General features: G+C 38.9%; 1 protein-coding gene across 1 annotated transcript; it reads left to right on the plus strand.

Moving 5' to 3' along the window:
• Window positions 1-892: 892 nt before the first annotated feature.
• Window positions 893-21,374, plus strand: LOC142356768 (uncharacterized; the record flags this gene model as incomplete). Its single annotated transcript, XM_075408565.1, has 4 exons — window positions 893-973; window positions 1,467-1,634; window positions 20,784-20,866; window positions 20,970-21,374. Coding segments are annotated over 4 exons (737 nt in total), but the record flags the coding sequence as incomplete, so codon positions are not given.
• Window positions 21,375-23,296: the final 1,922 nt, after the last annotated feature.

Here is a 23,296-nt window from a genome sequence, read left to right on the forward strand (position 1 = left end):
CTGAATTACGCAGATGAAGTACAATACTGTTCGCTACTTTGAGCAGATTAGCAATTTAAAGTGAAAATATTAGCAAATAAACTTGCGTAAAATTAACAAAAATCATAAAACGCAATATCAGAATACCTATGTTGCCACAAATAAATAAAGCGGAGAGAAGTAGTTACCCGGACCCGAGTGCCATAGTAAATCAGTACTGATTCATGATAATCCAATAGTAAAAGCTCAAATCAGTACTGAATCATGGTAATCTAAGAGTTTTTTCTTTTGCAGTATGTACAGAATAACCTCAGAATGGTTTTTTGCAATGAATTTTTACTGAACATCATGTTTTTGATTCCTCATTATGTTCATAAAAATTTCATCGAAAAATTGAAATTTTCGAAAATCGGGAAATGTGCATGATGATGAATGAGAGCATGAAGCATGAAATCCATCCTAAAACTGTCGCGAAGTCCTGCTAAAACTGTCTCTCCATAGATTTGTTCTGGTTACTGGATGGGGTCGGGGGGGGGGGGGTTTCGCTAGTCAGCAAGTGGGGGGGGGGGGGGGTGGAAACGAAGTCATTCTTCATTCTTCGTTTATATCAGATGATAAGTTTGGATAAGCCCCCTCCGACACAGTACACCCCCCCCCCCTCATCCCCCCTACCCCACCCAGTAACCAGAACAACTCCGTTTATCTCTTCTATCCAACTCATCTGGCCCGACTCATCCGGTCCAACTCATCCGGCCCAACTCATCCGGCCCAACTCATCCGGCCCAACTCCCCCCCCCTCTTTCAACAACAGATAAGGTGGGGTGCAGTTTTAGCAGTTTTTAAAAAATTTACAAATCAGGAAAACGGTACCTGCAACCTTCGGCAAAGTAGCCGTTGGCGCGCTTGAACACAGGTGCCGTGGGAAAAGTTGCCATCCCCTCGAATCGTGAACAGAGGTGACATTGGCAGGTACGATTTCATAACTAACGTACAGGTAATCCTCAAATGTTAGAGAGAAGGTACGGAAGATTTATTTAGCGAGGGGGGGGAGTAAGGTGGGGGGGGGTGTAGGAGTGTAGGAGTAAGGTAGGGGGGGGGGGGTGGGGTGGGGCGGGGGAGTAAGGTGGGGGGGGGGGTGGTCATTCGGAAGTTACAATTCGTAAACATTGATAAAGCCCGTCCGATTTGCTGCGAGATAGTTCGCTGGTCACAGAGCATGTAATCGGTGGAAGCGTATTTGAATCCTTTCATGGTTGTGTTAAATAAACTACTACTACTACTACTACTACTACTACTACTACTACTACTACTACTACTACTACTACTACTACTACTACTACTACTACTACTACTACTACTACTACTACTACTACTACTACTACTACTACTACTAATACTGGGTGTCATGATGCTGTTCCATGCGGGTCAATTCCGTTCCGGGTCAATTCTGTGCTTGGTCATAATTATGCATTTTGTAACGTTTTCAGATTTTTGTTGGCTTTACAATTACTGATAGAGGAAGTACGATGGCATCTCGAAAAATATCTGTTGTCCCACAAGAAGTATCGGCTGCTCTTACTCTTCAACGTAACCAAAATCCGGCTCCCGAAGAAGTCCCAGCTGAACCCGAAGAAATGCAAGTCGAGGGCAGCGACGTTAGTTTTTTATTGAATTTTTGCCAGTTTTTGATGGCATGATTTTTGTAAAAGTACATGTAAACTATAGCCACTTTTTTGTGTCTGAAACTTTCACGTGGTAATTAACACAGAACTGTTTCTGTCCGCAATTAGATTCCGCGGTAATATGGAGACATAAATGGGAAAAATCACAAATTGAATGACGTACAGGGACAGAATAGGCAAACTCATTGAAAAGAAGGGTTTCATTCAACTTTATATGACAACTAATTTGAGATATGTTGTTACAAGCTCAAAAATCATAATATGTGCAGAGAAAGTCTAGATGAGGCTAGAGCGCTTAGTGAACTTTTCAAATCAAATTTCTAAATCAAATTTTGGATCCTTTCCGTTTGTGCCCCCCCCCCCCCAGCTTAGTGGGTGCATATTATTTTGCTTAGTGAGGGGCACAAACAGAAAAGATCCCAAATTTTGTACACTTGGTGCGTTTTGAATGACGCAATTCCAAATTTTGAACGTGCAATAATAGTCTGTCAGAATTAATGGCAGATAAGACTCCTTAAAAATATGGATCCTCTTGGTTAAATTTTATTCTCTGTGCGTTTTATTCCAAATACACTGGGGTGTCATGGGCAAAATTGTCCCAAATTTTTTTTGCTAAATTGTAGTTTTTCAGTTGTTTCTTTGCATCTTTGAAAAGACTTCTCAGTTCAGTTATTATTGCAAAGGAGTTTTTAAACAGACAGATTGCGCATTGCAATCTTGAATTTTTTTCTGAAATATATGTATAATTAATAGCGGCCTCAGCTCAGCCGGCTATTATATCGCTCCTATTTTTGTTTTTTTTTAAATCCATGAATTGCATTGTATTAACAGGTAAAGCTCAGCGGGCATCAAGTTTCATTAGAGGCCCTTAGCCACGTTTAGTAGTCTTCAGGTGTGGTGAAGCTATTGGGAAGGCCTCAATTCTTGTTTAAAAGGTTGCAATTTTTTGCGTTTTTTCGTCATTTTTGAATTATTGTCGGACCAGTCTAAATTTGAGGTTTGTAAAAGTTGATAAACGTCTTTTGCAAGACATAATTACTTTAATGACTTTTTTATCAGCTATATTATTGGAACCTCACTCATAAACACGCAATTTTATACTTTTTTAACAATTTTTTTTTTCAAATTTTGCGTCATTTCAGTTTTTTCAGCTCTAGCTGTCAAAGAACCTCCTCTAGGGCTGGATAATTGTTTACTGCATAACTTCTAGAGGTAATGACATGGTTTTAATAGCCGCCCTCATCTCAGCCGGCTATAATAGCACTCCTATTTTTTTTCGTCGAACAAAAAAGGTTTCGCTTTACCTCATTTTGCCGCTTTTTAAACATTTTGCATGAAATATTTTTGACTTCTCTGGGCTAGTTTCTCTCTTCTCTCATTGTGCTAAAAAGTGATTTTGAAAATCAGTTGCTCGGCAAAGCATTTCAAAATGAACAGAGTCAGTATAAAAATGCTCCTCCCCTTCCCTCCCTCCCCCCACGACCCAAGCAGGCTGCAATTGATTAGAGATCCCACTAGTCGTTCGAGAGAAATTCTTCCGACGTTTAGTCGGTTACGTTTTGTTTTTAATCAGTGGCTGATCTTTTCAGGAGGGTGATATTGTTGACTTCAGTTGCTTGAAATCTTTTAATTTTAAATTTGGACTGGTCCTGATAAGTTGTTCTTTATGTCGAATAAAATTTACACAAACATACACACACACACAAACACACACACACACATATATACACAAACATAGATACACTCACATACACACACAAACACACACATACATACACATATAAATACACACACATGCACACACATACACACATATATACACACACATACACAAGCATACACACATACACACATACACAAACATACACACATACACACATAAACACACACACATACACACACAAACATTACACACATACACACACAAATACACACACACATACACAAACACATACACACATACATACACAAACATACACTCACATACACACATATACACATACACACAAACAAACACACATACACAAACATACACACACATACACACACACACATTAACACACACATATACACAAACATACACTCACATACACACACATACACATACAAACACACACACACACATATATATATATATATAGACACACACACACACATACATATACAAACATACACTCACATACACACATACACACAAACATACACACACATAAACACACACACATACACAAACATATATACACTCACATACACACAAACACACACACATACACACACATAAATACACACACACATGCACACACATACACACACTTATACACACATACAAACATACACACACACAAACATTTACACACATACGCACACAAACACACATACACACACAAACACACACATACACACACATGCACAAACACATACATACACGCATACATACCCAAACATACACTCACAAACACACATATACACATACACACAAACAAACAGACATACACAAACATACACACACACACATAAACACACACACACACATGAACACACACACATACACACACACACAAACGTACACACGCATACACATACAAACACACACATACACACATATAAACACACACACACACATACATATACAAACATGCACCCACATACACACACAAACACACACATACACACAAACATACACACACATAAACACACACACATACACACGCATACACACATATACATACACATATACACATACATACGCCCACATACACCCACACATACACACACATACACTCACATACACACACACATACACACTCACATATACACACACAAACATACAATCACATACACACGCATACACAGACACATACATACACACACATAAACGCACACACATATACACACATACATACATACACCCACATACACACATAGCACACACACATACATACACACAGACATGAATGCACACGCATACACACATACACTCACATACGCACACACACACACACAAACACACACACACATAAACACACACAAACATACACACATAAACACACACACATACACCCACACATACACAAACATACATACACACACATACGCACAGACACACACATACACAAACATACACACACGTACACACACATAAATACACACACATACACACACCTACACACATTTACACACACATACACACACATACACCCACACATACACACACATACACACGCACATACACAAACATACATACACAAACACACACTCACATACACACACATACATAGACAAACACACACACACACACACATAAAGACACACACACATACACACATACACCCACACACACACATACACAGACACACACATAAACGCACACACACATTTACACACAAATAAGCACACACACATACACACACATAGCCTACACATACAGACAAATAGACACACACATCTACAAACATTCATACACAAACTCACACTCACATACACACACATACATACACAAACACACACATACACACACATAAACACACACACACATATACACACATACACCCACACATACACACACAGACACACACATACACAAACATAAACGCACACACATATAAACACACATACATACATGCACACACATACATAACACATACATATACACACATATACATGCATACACACGTATACACAAACATACACTCACATACACACACAAACACATACACATACACACATAAAAACACACACACATACATAAACACACACATACACCCACACATACACACACATACATACACAAACATACACTCACATACAAGCACACACTCACACACACATATACACACACATACATACATACTCACGCATACATACACATACACTCACATAAACACACACACACAGATACACAAACATATATACACTCACATACACACACAAAAACACACACACATACACACACATAAATACAACTACACATACACACACATACACAAACATACAATCACATACACACGCATACACATACACACACATAACACACACATACATACACATACACACACATACACACTCACATATACACACACAAACATACAATCACATACACACGCATACACAGACACACACATACACACACATAAACGCACCCACATATACACACATACATACATACACACACATACACACATAGCACACACACATACATACACATACACACATACATGCATACACACGCATACACACACATACACTCACATACACACACATACACACACAAACACACACACACATATATACACACAAATAAACACACATACACCCACACATACACACACATACACAAGCATACATACACAAACATACACACACATACGCACAGACACACATACACACACATACACAAACAAAAACACGTACACACACATAAACACACATACACACACCTACACACATTTACACACACACATAAGCACACACACATACACACACATACACCCACACATACACAAACATACATACACAAACACACACTCACATACACACACACATAGACAAACACACACACACACATACACACACAAAGACACACACATATACACTTATACACCCACACACACACATACACAGACACACAAATACACACACATAAACGCACACACACATTTTCACACACATAAGCACACACACATACGCCTACACATACACACAAATACACATACACAAACATACATACACAAACACACACTCACATACACACACATACATACACAAACCCACACACACATACACACACATAAACACACACACATACACCCACACATACACACACAGACACACACATACACAAACATAAACGCACACACATATACACACATAAACATATACATACACACACATACACATACATAACACTTACATATACACACATATATACATACACACGTATACACAAACATACACTCACATACACACACACATACACAAATAAACACACACACACATATACACACATAAACACACACACACATACACCCACACATACACACATACACAAACATACACTCACATACACGCACATACACACACAAAGACACACATATACACACACATACACATACACACATACATACATACACACTCACACATACACATACAATCACACACACACACACAAACACACACACACACATAAACACACACATATACACACACATAAACTAACATACACCCACTCATACACACACATACACAAACATACATACACAAACATACACACACACATACGCACAGACACACATACACACACATACCAAACATAAACACACGTACACACATAAACACACACACACATACACACACCTACACACATTTACACACACACATACACACACATACACACACATACACAAACATACATACACAAACACACACTCACATACACACATACCAAGACAAACACACACACACACATAAAGACACACACACATATACACACATACACCCACACACACACACATACACAGACACACACATACACACACATAAACGCACACACACACACACATTTAAACACACATAAGCACACACACATACACCTACACATACACACAAATACACACACACATACACAAACATACATACACAAACACACACTCACATACACACACATACATACACAAACCCACACACACACACATACACACATATAAACACACACATATATACACACATTCACCCACACATACACACACATACACAGACACACAAACATACACAAACATAAACGCACACACATATACACACACATAGATACATACATACACACACATAACACATACATATACACACATATATACATACACACGTATACACAAACATACACTCACATACACACATAAACACACAAACACATACACATACACACATAAACACACACACATATATACACACACATACACCCACACATACACACACATACACAAACATACATACACAAACATACACTCACATACACGCACATACACACACAAACACACACACACACACAGACACACATATACACACACATACACACATACATACATACACACGCATACATACACATACACTCACATACACACACAAACACACACACATACACACACATAAACACACACACATACACCCACACAAACACACACATACACAAACATACACTCACATACACGCACATACACACACAGACACACATATACACACATACACTCACATACACACACATAAACACACACATACACCTACACATACACACATACACAAACATACAGTCACATACACACATTCACCTACACAGACACACACATACACGCACACACATATACACACACATAAACACACACTCACACAAACATACACTCACATACAAGCACATACACACACAAACACACACACACAGACACACATATACACACACATACAAACATACACACACACACACACACATACACATACATACATACACATACACGCACATGACACACACACATACACAAACATACATACACACATATATACATACTTACACACGCATACACACACAGATACACAAACACATGTGCGTGTTTGTATTATTGATATTATAATTATTATTATTGTTAATATCATTTGCTAGTAATTTTAGCTATAAACACAGTAATTGGCTTCATATCATCTTTCTGTAGGTTTTCCAGAAAAGGTTACCGAATCGAAGTACTCGTGGTCTTGGCCCAAGTAGTCGGAAGGTCATCGATGAGGCTAAACGAGTTGCCAGAGATCAGTTGAAAAACAAGTTTTTCTTGATATACTATGAGGACTTGACGTGCGATACTATCTGGAGCCTGCACAACAGCATCTGCCTCGATGAGGGGCAACGGCTTGAAGTGAAGGCTGAATCTGTTTTCGACGTCAGATTCAAACTCAAAAATCCACGAACGGATAATTTTTTGTGGAAGGCAACAGTTATCGCAGTAGGACACAAAGATTTTTGTGATAACTTGCGAGAAAGCACATGGGTAAAGGTGATCGAATCGAATGGAGATATGAGTTACCTACCCTTGATACCCGTTGTCGACCCGGATTTGACGCTATAAGACAATGTGAACCAAGTATTGTTGAGTGGCGACATCAACTCCCAAGGTGTCAAAAGACGACTACATTGTGATGATCAAAACAATGAACTGCAGCAGCAAAGTAGAAAAAGTGTCAACCAGCTACGTGACGAAGATGAGGATTGCCCTGTTTTAGATCCACAAGACGTTTCCGAGTGCCTAGACAATGTCCAGAAGGAAAACATGAAGACCAATAAGCCAAATAGATTTGACCGATTTGAAGCTGAGACCAGCGGAGTTTTCGAAAGAAATTGCAATAATAGCGGCATATTTAATAGTCAGCATCATAACAGCGGAATCGACGGAGATCAGCTTAATTGCAGTGGAGGTCAAATAACTTCCAACAAGGTAAATCGTATTTTGGCGTTATACTGGAGGGTTGTTTGGCTATTCAAAAAATTGTGTGAGTTTGAGCTGAACTTTAGGGTGGGAAGCAAAGAGAGATTGAGCAACCGAAACACAGTTCGACTCCGGGTAACAAAAAGATGAAGTTGCCAAGATATGTCAACCCAGACGGAATAACAGAGCTTGAGGTGAAACGGGCAGATTTTGAGGCTGCACGTGCTGTAAAGGAAGCAGCAGACAAAATTTTGGAGGCCGCTAATTTGATAGTGAACTGCATGACGGAGTTCAGGCCCGAACTCAAGGCTTTAGCAAACAGAAACTATCGCGAAATCCAAATGTCATCGAATGCTATTAGGCAACTGGTGAGATTCAACAAATGTTTATTATTTTTGAAGCATCTTTAGTCAAAATTTGAAGCAAATTTTTTAGTCAACCGAAGTCTCAAAGCTTGGTGTTCTTCTTCCCGTGCCAAAGCACATTTCTTCGGGAGATCAACCACTTCTGGAGATAACCAAAGGCCCCGGAAAAGGGAAAGATCTGGCTCTCATAGGAGGGGCGACAGCGCAATTGCTGGGACGAAACGCGTCAAAGGAACTCTGGACTCGGGACAGGCTTAAAACACACATGCTCTCCCCCAAAATGAAGACGAAGCAGGGGAAAGAACCTCGCACTGATTTTTCACCAATCAGGAAAAAATTGTTTAAAGGTTTGCTTCTGTTCTTGTCTTAAATCAATCTTTAAAATAAATTAAAAAATCTGTAATGTTGAGGTAGAATAAATAAAAAATTGTCCCTCAAAATGAGCACTTTTTTGTTTATTGAGCAGATCTGTTTCACTTGAAATTTGACGAAAAGTGGCTCTGCATGTACGAACTAGCTAAGACAAGCCTAAACAATTTGGGCAACGAAATACGGTCAGCTGAGCGCAAAAGCCAGGAAGGATGTTCAAGTGACAGATTGGATGACTTTGATACCGAAAATCATGTTCTTCAACAACAGGCTAGCAACGCAAACATTATGGACGATGCTTAGTCAGCGTTTCGCATGAAGTTGAAATATTGAGATTCAAACTTAATATAAACAAGAATCAAACGCTCAGTGTTTACTAAAATTTTGATACAATGTATTACTCAGATTCCTTGTTATCAGCTGTTGTTGATGTTTTTGTATATTGAAGTATTTACTCTCGTTGCTGAACCTGAATCAAACGCTCAGTGTTTACTAAGAATTTGCTACAATGTATTACTCAGATTCCTTAACAGCTTTTAATGATCTTTTTGTGTATTGAACTATTCAGTCACGTTGCTGAACGTCGTGTTTTATCAGATAACATTCTTTTAGCAGTTCATAAAAATTTTTTGTTTGGTTTCTTTGCATATTTGAACTTATTTTGAAATTTGATGTATTTGATTCATTAAACTCTGATCATTCACAGATTTATTAGAGTAGGTTTTTTCCTAAGAATCAAGTTGCTGGCCTTGGTTTTCCATTCCTCTCAATATCCAAAATGAGTAAAGTATTAAAGGAGGACAGGTTGCTGGACCTGGCCTAATTTCGGCACTTTTTCCTCAGAATCAAGATGCTGGACTAGGTTTTCCATACCTCTCAATATCCAAAATGAGTAAAGTATTAAAGTAGGTCAGGTTGCTGGACCTGGCCTAATTTTGGCACTTTTTCTTCAGAATCAAGTTGCTGGACTTGGTTTTCCTTTCTTCTCAATATCCAAAATGAGTAAAGTATTAAAGTAGGTCAGGTTGCTGGACCTGGCCTAATTTTGGCACTTTTCCTCAGAATCAAGTTGCTGGACTTGGTTTTCCTTTCTTCTCAATATCCAAAATGAGTAAAGTATTAAAGTAGGTCAGGTTGCTGGACCTGGCCTAATTTTGGCACTGTCTCCTCAGAATCAAGTTGCTGGACTTGGTTTTCCATTCCTCTCAATATCCAAAATGAGTAAAGTATTAAAGTAGGTCAGGTTGCTGGACCTGGCCTAATTTTGGCACTTTTTCTTCAGAATCAAGTTGCTGGACTTGGTTTTCCTTTCTTCTCAATATCCAAAATGAGTAAAGTATTAAAGTAGGTCAGGTTGCTGGACCTAGCCTATTTTTGGCACTTTTCCTCAGAATCAAGTTGCTGGACTTGGTTTTCCTTTCTTCTCAATATCCAAAATGAGTAAAGTATTAAAGTAGGTCAGGTTGCTGGACCTGGCCTAATTTTGGCACTGTTTCCTCAGAATCAAGTTGCTGGACTTGGTTTTCCATTCCTCTCAATATGCAAAATGAGTAAAGTATTAAAGTAGGTCAGGTTGCTGGACCTGGCCTAATTTTGGCACTTTTCCTCAGAATCAAGTTGCTGGACTTGGTTTTCCTTTCTTCTCAATATCCAAAATGAGTAAAGTATTAAAGTAGGTCAGGTTGCTGGACCTGGCCTAATTTTGACACTGTCTCCTCAGAATCAAGTTGCTGGACTTGGTTTTCCATTCCTCTCAATATCCAAAATGAGTAAAGTATTAAAGTAGGTCAGGTTGCTGGACCTGGCCTAATTTTGGCACTTTTTCTTCAGAATCAAGTTGCTGGACTTGGTTTTCCTTTCTTCTCAATATCCAAAATGAGTAAAGTATTAAAGTAGGTCAGGTTGCTGGACCTGGCCTATTTTTGGCACTTTTCCTCAGAATCAAGTTGCTGGACTTGGTTTTCCTTTCTTCTCAATATCCAAAATGAGTAAAGTATTAAAGTAGGTCAGGTTGCTGGACCTGGCCTAATTTTGGCACTGTTTCCTCAGAATCAAGTTGCTGGACTTGGTTTTCCATACCTCTCAATATCCAAAATGAGTAAAGTATTAAAGTAGGTCAGGTTGCTGGACCTGGCCTAATTTTGGCACTTTTTCCTCAGAATCAAGTTGCTGGACTTGGTTTTCCATTCCTCTCAATATGCAAAATGAGTAAAGTATTAAAGTAGGTCAGGTTGCTGGACCTGGCCTAATTTTGGCACTGTTTCCTCAGAATCAAGTTGCTGGACTTGGTTTTCCATACCTCTCAATATCCAAAATGAGTAAAGTATTAAAGTAGGCCAGGTTGCTGGACCTGGCCTAATTTTGGCACTTTTTCCTCAGAATCAAGTTGCTGGACTTGGTTTTCCATTCCTCTCAATATGCAAAATGAGTAAAGTATTAAAGTAGGTCAGGTTGCTGGACCTGGCCTAATTTTGGCACTTTTTCCTCAGAATCAAGTTGCTGGACTTGGTTTTCCTTTCTTCTCAATATCCAAAATGAGTTAAGTATTAAAGTAGGTCAGGTTGCTGGACCTGGCCTAATTTTGGCACTGTTTCCTCAGAATCAAGTTGCTGGACTTGGTTTTCCATACCTCTCAATATCCAAAATGAGTAAAGTATTAAAGTAGGTCAGGTCGCTGGACATGGCCTAATTTTGGCACTTTTTCCTCAGAATCAAGTTGCTGGACTTGGTTTTCCATTCCTCTCAATATGCAAAATGAGTAAAGTATTAAAGTAGGTCAGGTTGCTGGACCTGGCCTAATTTTGGCACTTTTTCCTCAGAATCAAGTTGCTGGACTTGGTTTTCCTTTCTTCTCAATATCCAAAATGAGTAAAGTATTAAAGTTGGTCAGGTTGCTGGACCTGGCCTAATTTTGGCACTTTTCCTCAGAATCAAGTTGCTGGACTTGGTTTTCCTTTCTTCTCAATATCCAAATTGAGTAAAGTTTTAAAGTAGGTCAGGTTGCTGGACCTGGCCTAATTTTGGCACTTTTTCTTCAGAATCAAGTTGCTGGACTTGGTTTTCCTTTCTTCTCAATATGCAAAATGAGTAAAGTATTAAAGTAGGTCAGGTTGCTGGACCTGGCCTAATTTTGGCACTTTTTCCTCAGAATCAATTTGCTGGACTTGGTTTTCCTTTCTTCTCAAAATCCAAAATGAGTAAAGTATTAAAGTAGGTCAGGTTGCTGGACCTGGCCTAATTTTGGCACTGTTTCTTCAGAATCAAGTTGCTGGACTTGGTTTTCCATACCTCTCAATATCCAAAATGAGTAAAGTATTAAAGTAGGTCAGGTTGCTGGACCTGGCCTAAGTTTGGCACTTTTTCCTCAGAATCGAGTTGCTGGACTTGGTTTTCCATACCTCTCAATATCCAAAATGAGTAAAGCATTAAAGTAGGTCAGGTTGCTGGACCTGGCCTAATTTTGGCACTTTTCCTCAGAATCAAGTTGCTGGACTTGGTTTTCCTTTCTTCTCAATATCCAAATTGAGTAAAGTTTTAAAGTAGGTCAGGTTGCTGGACCTGGCCTAATTTTGGCACTGTTTCCTCAGAATCAAGTTGCTGGACTTGGTTTTCCATACCTCTCAATATCCAAAATGAGTAAAGTATTAAAGTAGGTCAGGTTGCTGGACCTGGCCTAATTTTGGCACTGTTTCCTCAGAATCAAGTTGCTGGACTTGGTTTTCCATTCCTCTCAATATGCAAAATGAGTAAAGTATTAAAGTAGGTCAGGTTGCTGGACCTGGCCTAATTTTGGCACTTTTTCCTCAGAATCAAGTTGCTGGACTTGGTTTTCCTTTCTTCTCAATATCCAAAATGAGTAAAGTATTAAAGTAGGTCAGGGTGCTGGACCTGGCCTAATTTTGGCACTTTTCCTCAGAATCAAGTTGCTGGACTTGGTTTTCCTTTCTTCTCGATATCCAAATTGAGTAAAGTTTTAAAGTAGGTCAGGTTGCTGGACCTGGCCTAATTTTGGCACTGTTTCCTCAGAATCAAGTTGCTGGACTTGGTTTTCCATTCCTCTCAATATGCAAAATGAGTAAAGTATTAAAGTAGGTCAGGTTGCTGGACCTGGCCTAATTTTGGCACTTTTTCCTCAGAATCAATTTGCTGGACTTGGTTTTCCTTTCTTCTCAAAATCCAAAATGAGTAAAGTATTAAAGTAGGTCAGGTTGCTGGACCTGGCCTAATTTTGGCACTGTTTCTTCAGAATCAAGTTGCTGGACTTGGTTTTCCTTTCTTCTCAAAATCCAAAATGAGTAAAGTATTAAAGTAGGTCAGGTTGCTGGACCTGGCCTAATTTTGGCACTGTTTCTTCAGAATCAAGTTGCTGGACTTGGTTTTCCATACCTCTCAATATCCAAAATGAGTAAAGTATTAAAGTAGGTCAGGTTGCTGGACCTGGCCTAAGTTTGGCACTTTTTCCTCAGAATCGAGTTGCTGGACTTGGTTTTCCATACCTGTCAATATCCAAAATGAGTAAAGCATTAAAGTAGGTCAGGTTGCTGGACCTGGCCTAATTTTGGCACTTTTCCTCAGAATCAAGTTGCTGGACTTGGTTTTCCTTTCTTCTCAATATCCAAATTGAGTAAAGTTTTAAAGTAGGTCAGGTTGCTGGACCTGGCCTAATTTTGGCACTGTTTCCTCAGAATCAAGTTGCTGGACTTGGTTTTCCATACCTCTCAATATCCAAAATGAGTAAAGTATTAAAGTAGTTCAGGTTGCTGGACCTGGCCTAATTTTGGCACTGTTTCCTCAGAATCAAGTTGCTGGACTTGGTTTTCCATTCCTCTCAATATGCAAAATGAGTAAAGTATTAAAGTAGGTCAGGTTGCTGGACCTGGCCTAATTTTGGCACTTTTTCCTCAGAATCAAGTTGCTGGACTTGGTTTTCCTTTCTTCTCAATATCCAAAATGAGTAAAGTATTAAAGTAGGTCAGGTTGCTGGACCTGGCCTAATTTTGGCACTTTTCCTCAGAATCAAGTTGCTGGACTTGGTTTTCCTTTCTTCTCGATATCCAAATTGAGTAAAGTTTTAAAGTAGGTCAGGTTGCTGGACCTGGCCTAATTTTGGCACTGTTTCCTCAGAATCAAGTTGCTGGACTTGGTTTTCCATTCCTCTCAATATGCAAAATGAGTAAAGTATTAAAGTAGATCAGGTTGCTGGACCTGGCCTAATTTTGGCACTTTTTCCTCACAATCAATTTGCTGGACTTGGTTTTCCTTTCTTCTCAAAATCCAAAATGAGTAAAGTATTAAAGTAGGTCAGGTTGCTGGACCTGGCCTAATTTTGGCACTGTTTCTTCAGAATCAAGTTGCTGGACTTGGTTTTCCATACCTCTCAATATCCAAAATGAGTAAAGCATTAAAGTAGGTCAGGTTGCTGGACCTGGCCTAATTTTGGCACTTTTCCTCAGAATCAAGTTGCTGGACTTGGTTTTCCTTTCTTCTCAATATCCAAATTGAGTAAAGTTTTAAAGTAGGTCAGGTTGCTGGACCTGGCCTAATTTTGGCACTGTTTCCTCAGAATCAAGTTGCTGGACTTGGTTTTCCATACCTCTCAATATCCAAAATGAGTAAAGTATTAAAGTAGGCCAGGTTGCTGGACCTGGCCTAATTTTGGCACTTTTTCCTCAGAATCAAGTTGCTGGACTTGGTTTTCCATTCCTCTCAATATGCAAAATGAGTAAAGTATTAAAGTAGGTCAGGTTGCTGGACCTGGCCTAATTTTGGCACTTTTTCCTCAGAATCAAGTTGCTGGACTTGGTTTTCCTTTCTTCTCAATATCCAAAATGAGTAAAGTATTAAAGTAGGTCAGGTTGCTGGACCTGGCCTAATTTTGGCACTTTTCCTCAGAATCAAGTTGCTGGACTTGGTTTTCCTTTCTTCTCAATATCCAAATTGAGTAAAGTTTTAAAGTAGGTCAGGTTGCTGGACCTGGCCTAGTTTTGGCACTGTTTCCTCAGAATCAAGTTGCTGGACTTGGTTTTCCATTCCTCTCAATATGCAAAATGAGTAAAAGTATTAAAGTAGGTCAGGTTGCAGGACCTGGCCTAATTTTGGCACTTTTTCCTCAGAATCAATTTGCTGGACTTGGTTTTCCTTTCTTCTCAAAATCCAAAATGAGTAAAGTATTAAAGTAGGTCAGGTTGCTGGACCCGGCCTAATTTTGGCACTGTTTCCTCAGAATCAAGTTGGTGGACTTGGTTTTCCATACCTCTCAATATCCAAAATGAGTAAAGTATTAAAGTAGGTCAGGTTGCTGGACCTGGCCTAAATTTGGCACTTTTTCCTCAGAATCGAGTTGCTGGACTTGGTTTTCCATACCTCTCAATATCCAAAATGAGTAAAGTATTAAAGTAGGTCAGGTTGCTGGACCTGGCCTAATTTTGGCACTGTTTCCTCAGAATCAAGTTGCTGGACTTGGTTTTCCATTCCTCTCAATATGCAAAATGAGTAAAGTATTAAAGTAGGTCAGGTTGCTGGACCTGGCCTAATTTTGGCACTGTTTCCTCAGAATCAAGTTGCTGGACTTGGTTTTCCATACCTCTCAATATCCAAAATGAGTAAAGTATTAAAGTAGGTCAGGTTGCTGGACCTGGCCTAATTTTAGCACTGTTTCCTCAGAATCAAGTTGCTGGACTTGGTTTTCCATTCCTCTCAATATGCAAAATGAGTAAAGTATTAAAGTAGGTCAGGTTGCTGGACCTGGCCTAATTTTGGCACTTTTTCCTCAATCAAGTTGCTGGACTTGGTTTTCCTTTCTTCTCAATATCCAAAATGAGTAAAGTATTAAAGTAGGTCAGGTTGCTGGACCTGGCCTAAATTTGGCACTGTTTCCTCAGAATCAAGTTGCTGGACTTGGTTTTCCAATACCTCTCAATATCCAAAATGAGTAAAGTATTAAAGTAGGTTAGGTTGCTGGACCTGGCCTAATTTTGGCACTTTTCCTCAGAATCAAGTTGCTGGACTTGGTTTTCCTTTCTTCTCAATATCCAAAATGAGTAAAGTATTAAAGTAGGTCAGGTTGCTGGACCTGGCCTAATTTTGGCACTGTTTCCTCAGAATCAAGTTGCTGGACTTGGTTTTCCTTTCTTCTCAATATCCAAAATGAGTAAAGTATTAAAGTAGGTCAGGTTGCTGGACCTGGCCTAATTTTGGCACTTTTTCCTCAGAATCAAATTGCTGGACTTGGTTTTCCTTTCTTCTCAATATCCAAAACGAGTAAAGTATTAAAGTAGGTCAGGTTGCTGGACCTGGCCTAATTTTGGCACTGTTTCCTCAGAATCAAGTTGCTGGACTTGGTTTTCCATTCCTCTCAATATGCAAAGTGAGTAAAGTATTAAAGTTGGTCAGGTTGCTTCGAAAAGTTGATATTTTTAAGTTTCATTTACTCTATTTTCCAGATGACATGCTTTCTCGGAAAGTGGATTGGTCGTTGCTCGCACAGTGTGATTCTTTCGCTGTGAAAAATTTTGTGGAAACGTCTGACAGGAAAGCTATGACATGCGTCGAGCCCATGAGAGAGAGTCTCCTACTTCGAAAGCTTGAAAACGATGCTATTTGGAGGGATGTCTACGAAACTGTTTCAAGAGCCTATAAAAATTTGGCGCCACATTTTCTTATATGCTACGACCAATACGGTGGGTATCGGCTTACTTACGCCGGGAAAACTGTTGTGCAGCCTCCTTTTGTGTTTAGAAGAAATCCAGTTGGTTTTATAAGACCTATCCCTGATGGCGTGGTTACAAACCTTTCTGTAATGACCTCAGAGCGAACTGGTGATCAGCTGTTACTGCTTGGACCTATTAGATTTGTAAATTCTGACTGTAATCCAAACTGTCAATACGATCTAAGTAGTGATCTGGGAATTGTACAACTTCGAGCCATAAAGAAAATCAAACCAGGAGATGAATTGTTTGTCAAATATGGAGCTGAGTTCTTCGAGTATAATTGTTGTCTTTGTCGAACCTGTAATTTGAAGTTAAGATCGGATCAGGAGGAAATTGCTTTTGATATAGTGTTTGAGTGTCTTCTACAAGAAATTTGCACAGAAGTTGTCAATCAAATACATGAAGAACAAGAGAACCACCAATCTCCTCCGAATTCAAAGCGCCGTCGAATTAAAGGCCGAGAACTAATAGAGATTTTCAATAATCTTGCTAGCAGCCCATTGAGTTGTGATGGATCCCCCGAAAACTTTCGCTATTTGCAAAACGATTTTTCCAACAGAAATTGCCCTTCTAATAAACTTGCATCTTGTGATACTCTAGAAGAGTTTAATGATGCCAGTGCCAACAATTCTGATAGTTCTCATGATACCACTGTTGCTGAATGGGAGCAAGGTGTTCCCGAATCTGTGTCCCCATCGCGCCAAAGTACTAGTGACTCTAGAAATTCTAAACTTCTTCGAGCTTCATCACCATTGCGACAACAAGTGTCTTTAAGCTGTTCAGTATCTACTATTACAGTGGAGCATTTGACTACTTTTTTGCGGGAAGATAATCAGACAAACACACTTGAAGAAAAACTTTTTCCAGGCAGCAAGGCGAGCACTAAAGACGCGTCTGCTTTGGCTAGTCTATTTTGTTCCAAATTTAATTTATCCGATGAGTGCAGCAGCACTTTTTTTTCGATAGTAAAGGCACTTTTACCGGAGCAAAATAATTTTCCTTCTGGTTTTTCGCATATCAAAAACGTCAAAAATCAGTTCAACAGCTCATTACGTATTCTGGATAAGAAACCAGAACATACGTTTTGTGTTCTGACGTTCCGTTTCCAGTTAGGAGATATTATTAAACGATCGCTGCGTGAAATATTTAGGTATTCGGAAACTCGCAGACTCGACCCTAGTAAGGACTTCAATCCAACTATTTGCCCTATTGCCGAAGTAAACGCCGACAATTCTGTTGGTATTAATTTGATTTTTTTTACTGACGGCGTTAACATTAAGAAGTCTACGTTTAAGAAAGAACTCTGGCCCATATGGGTTCAAATTGCTGATCTACCCCCAAAATTGCGACTATCGAGAAAAAATATTGTTCTTGCAGCATTGGTTGTTAGTGACACTGTCCCTTCATGGAGCGAAATTGTCCCTAATTTGAGGGATGAAATTGCTACAGGACTTTTAATTGAAATCGATGAAACGTTGAGTTACAAATTTTTTTTCAAAGGTCGACTTCTGATTTCTGACTTGGGTGCTAAAAACCACCTGCTCAATATGATGAAATTCAATGGTTTCTACGGATGCCACTACTGTACAGCGAAAGGCGTTACAATAGGAAAAACTCACGCGTACTATCCGTTCGAACAACAAGGTGCAATAAGAGAGCCTTCCATAAATAATTCCTATATACAGACAGCGGAGACTCTCAGCGTAAAAAAGGTGACCAATGTTGTTGGAGTTAAGGGTAGAAGTCCCTTTTCGGATCTCATCGATGGCTTGCCACTCACTGCGCCCATCGATTATATGCACTGCGTTCTAATTGGTGTTTTTCCAGCTGTCCTAAAATTGTGCTATCAGTCACTTTCCGGGCCAAGTAAAGAGCTAGTTTCAATTCTCATCTCCGAATTGTCATGTCCCAGAGAAATGATTTCTTTTTCTCGAAAAATTCGACCACTTGAAGAGATGTCTCATTACAAGGCCAACGAAATGTTAAATTGGCTACTATACTTAAGCCCAATTGTGTTCTTTGAGAGAATCGGAGATGTATTGGACAATCACCTAACTAATTTAGTTTTTGGAATAAGGCTTCTTCTGGAATCAAGCAGAAATGAAAATGTAACAAAAGCAAAGTTTTTTTTGGATCGGTTTTGTCAAGAAATTGTGGCGGTTCATGGAGACGAAGCAAAAATTGAAACAATTAATGTGCATAATTTGAGACATTTGCCGGACCAAGTCCAAAGGCTGGGGCCCCTACATTGTCAGTCGGCAATGAGTTTTGAAGCGGCGAATCGATCCCTGGGAGAAGTTTTCAGCGGTTCAACTTCCGAGTGCGAAATAATTTGCAGAAGAATGCTTCAACGCCATAAATTATCCGAAGTAGATATTCAGGACGAAAGACTGCAACCACTGTTTTCAAAACTCTCCAAAAATACTGACGATGAAGCTGGACCCAACGAATTTGTTGAAACAGAAGCTCTTATTCAGGGTAGAGAATTATATCCTAACGCAGTTTTCTCAAACCGTCACGTACATAAAAATGTGTACTTCGACTCGCCAGCCTACAAAAGGTCGAAGTTAGGAAACTGTTTTGTCAGCTTCTTTTACGAGAATCAAACAGTATTTGGCCAAATCCAGTATTTCATCAAATTTTTGTGTCCTCCTTTCTTCGGGAAAACATTGGCGAACATTCAAAAGTTTTCAGTCGTTAAAGAGATTGGACCTGTTGAGAATTATTTCTATCAAGTAGAGCCCACTGAAGCAGAAAACCTAATACCTGTTGAAAATTTGCAAAAAATATTTTGCATAAAACTGTCGGAAGAAACAAGTACAGTGTCTAATAAAAACTTTTTTGTCATTAAACTGTCTGATGTATTTGAGCATTCTTGAAAATCTGATTTTCAAAAACTTCTTTGAATCTGAGTTTAGTCTTTCATTTCTATGGAGTTATCTTTTGTCTGTTTATCCATAATTGAAACTATAACCAATTATAAAATTTTTTGATTGCGGCGTATTTTGTTTCTGTTCTCCTCTTTTTTTTGACCCACTGTTTTTCTATTTTCTTTTAGGCAAAATAAATGCGGACAAGACACATTGAAATTAATGCATTAAACGCTATTTATATACCTCCAAAGCTCTTAAGGTCGGCGAGGACTTTTTTCAAGGGAAATTAAAAACTTTCAGTAAAACTGATTTATCATTTCCATATCTCATTTCTGTTTTTGTGTTTCAGAGGAGCTATTTAGTGATAGGCGACTCAAACCTTCGAGACGCAATGGTTTACATTGAACAAGATGAAGAGCTGCAATTCTATAGGTAACATAATTCTTTATTCAGTGATGATTTCTCTTGAATATTTCTTCAATCATATTTCAATCTAAAATTTTCCAATCATTGACTTAAAGCATTTTTTTTGCAGCGCTGAGTATGAACCACTAGGTGGTCGAAGTTGCAGAGATCTTATTCATCTGGCAAACTATGCATCCAATTTTAGCCACATTCTCGTAACAGTTGGCGACAACGATGTTAACTTTCGCTCAGTGGACTTCATTCTCGATAAATACAAGGAATTTATTGATACTGTTTGGCCATCGAAGGTCAAAATTACGGGACACATGAGGCGAAAAGACTTGGATCCAATTGTTGTTTCCAATAATAATACTTATTTGAGCCAGGAACTTGGCGTGCACTTCAAAAGTGCAAAAATGGTTAAGTGGCATGACTTTGACGATGATTCCCCCTTCCATTTTTATAGATTCGGAGAGGGTTATCGCCATTTGGCGGCTCTCATTTTATCAGTGTTCAAAGAGTTTGATGAATCATGGTAAAATTTAGCTGCGAATTTTTTGCTGAAGATTTTAAGTTTATTCTCTAATCTTGATTTTCAAAAAACTGTCTGCGTAAGTTCGAACGTTCTTAGTTTCTGTATTATGAAATAATTTTTTCGTTCATTTTGATTTTTTGCATGAAATTTTTCGTTTCTCAACTTTCTTAACAGCACTTTGTTGATTGAGCATTTGTTTTTACCAACCTTATTTTTTTCAACTGTTTTCTCTCGCCTTGTCTGGCTTTTTGTCAAGTTTGCTGGTAATTTTGATCATTTCCTTGAAAAAGCATAACTATAACTATAAGTGCAGCAAAAAAATCGCAGCTAAATTGAAGTCTAGGAGCACTTTATGATAAATTTGTTTTCGTGAATTTGTTTGTTGTATAAGAAAGCCACTCTGTTTCATTTTACATTCGATATCATGTTGTTATTGATTTTTTTGGTTGTATGCACTGGTCTGAACTTCAGGACCTTTTTCACTGTTGTTGAATTGCTCTCAAACAAAGTCTGTAGCAATTAAATTGGTCCTGCGTTCATTTTCTGTGATTATTTGCTTGACCGATTTTCAGTCTTGTCCTATTTGAGTTTTCGTCCTGACGGGGTAAAGAGTTAATTATAGCTGCGAAGCTGTAAGCTGAGGGAAGCTATTTTGCGGTGCTCTTGGTTATTTTTTGTTTCGTCGTCTGACGCCTTTTTTCGTTTTACATTTGTTCACGCAGCAAAGACATCAATTTTTAGAGGCATCGATTTTTCAATTTAGATCTGTATCTGTTTCCATCTCTATTATATGGCACGCAGGTCTATTCTTTCGCAGCTATTCCGGCAATCTGCCGGCTATGTTTAACTCTTTAACCCGTCAGGACGAACATTCGAGTGCCAGACCGAAAGTCGATATGTCCAGGCCATCCCAGACGGAAAGTGTCTATGTCCATACTCTCCTAGACGGAAAGTGCCTATGTCCAGACTTTCGTGCGTTGAAAAGTCCTCGTGTCCAAACTTTCGTGCGTTCAAAATTGCCTATGTCCAAACTATCGTGCGTTAAAAATTGGGGTCTTTCCCATTATAGCCCCCCCCATTATGGTATAATTACCATGATTGGGGGGGTATAGGTTACATGCCCACTATGCTGGGGGGGCTATAATGGGAATGACCCAAAAATTGCTTATGTCCAGACTATCGTGCGTTCAAAATTGCATGTGTCCAGACTGGAGTTTGAGAGCAGTTCGCTAGACTGTAGTCGGCTATGTTTTATTCTGCACCGCAGTTTGTTGCTTGTTCTTAGAATGAAGTGTGAGTTTTGCAATTTAATGTTGCTTCAAATTAGTTATTTTCAACTTAATCTTTAGTTTTATTATTAACCTCTTTGTCAAATTCAACTTGCGCGTTTGATTCTGTTTTTAGTGAATTTCATGTTTTTTCGCTGATGCGTGCAAATTTTGGGCTTTCTGGACAATTTGTTTTCAACCTGTGTGTTGTTCGGCATCTGTGAACCTTCCGATGTCTGCAACGTTCACAATTCGAGACGATGGCAGCTCTTCCTGGCCGACATGTGTTGACGACTGCCGTCGGCGAATTCAGTTCAGGAGGCAGGTATCGAGTACCTGTGAATGCGAGTATCCAGTGAATGCAATTTTCTCGACAAAATGAGAATGGCGAATCAGGAATGCAGAATGAGGAGTGCAGAATTAACAAACCAATAGAGAAAGCTAAAACAAACTAGAAAACATGTTATTTAAATGTTATTGGAACATTTTTTTAGATAATACTTCCAAAGTATGTTAATAACAAATTAATTAATAGCAATTTGATTTTTACATTGCCTATAGCGTTTTTTTTTCCAAAAACCATTAGAAATGAGTTGAGCAAAGCTGATTCCCAAACCTGATTCCCATGATTACCAAAAGCTGATTCTCATGATG

Source organism: Convolutriloba macropyga, unplaced genomic scaffold (assembly GCF_964194025.1).
Source record: "Convolutriloba macropyga unplaced genomic scaffold, txConMacr16.3 SCAFFOLD_1914, whole genome shotgun sequence".
NCBI lineage: Eukaryota > Metazoa > Xenacoelomorpha > Acoela > Convolutidae > Convolutriloba > Convolutriloba macropyga.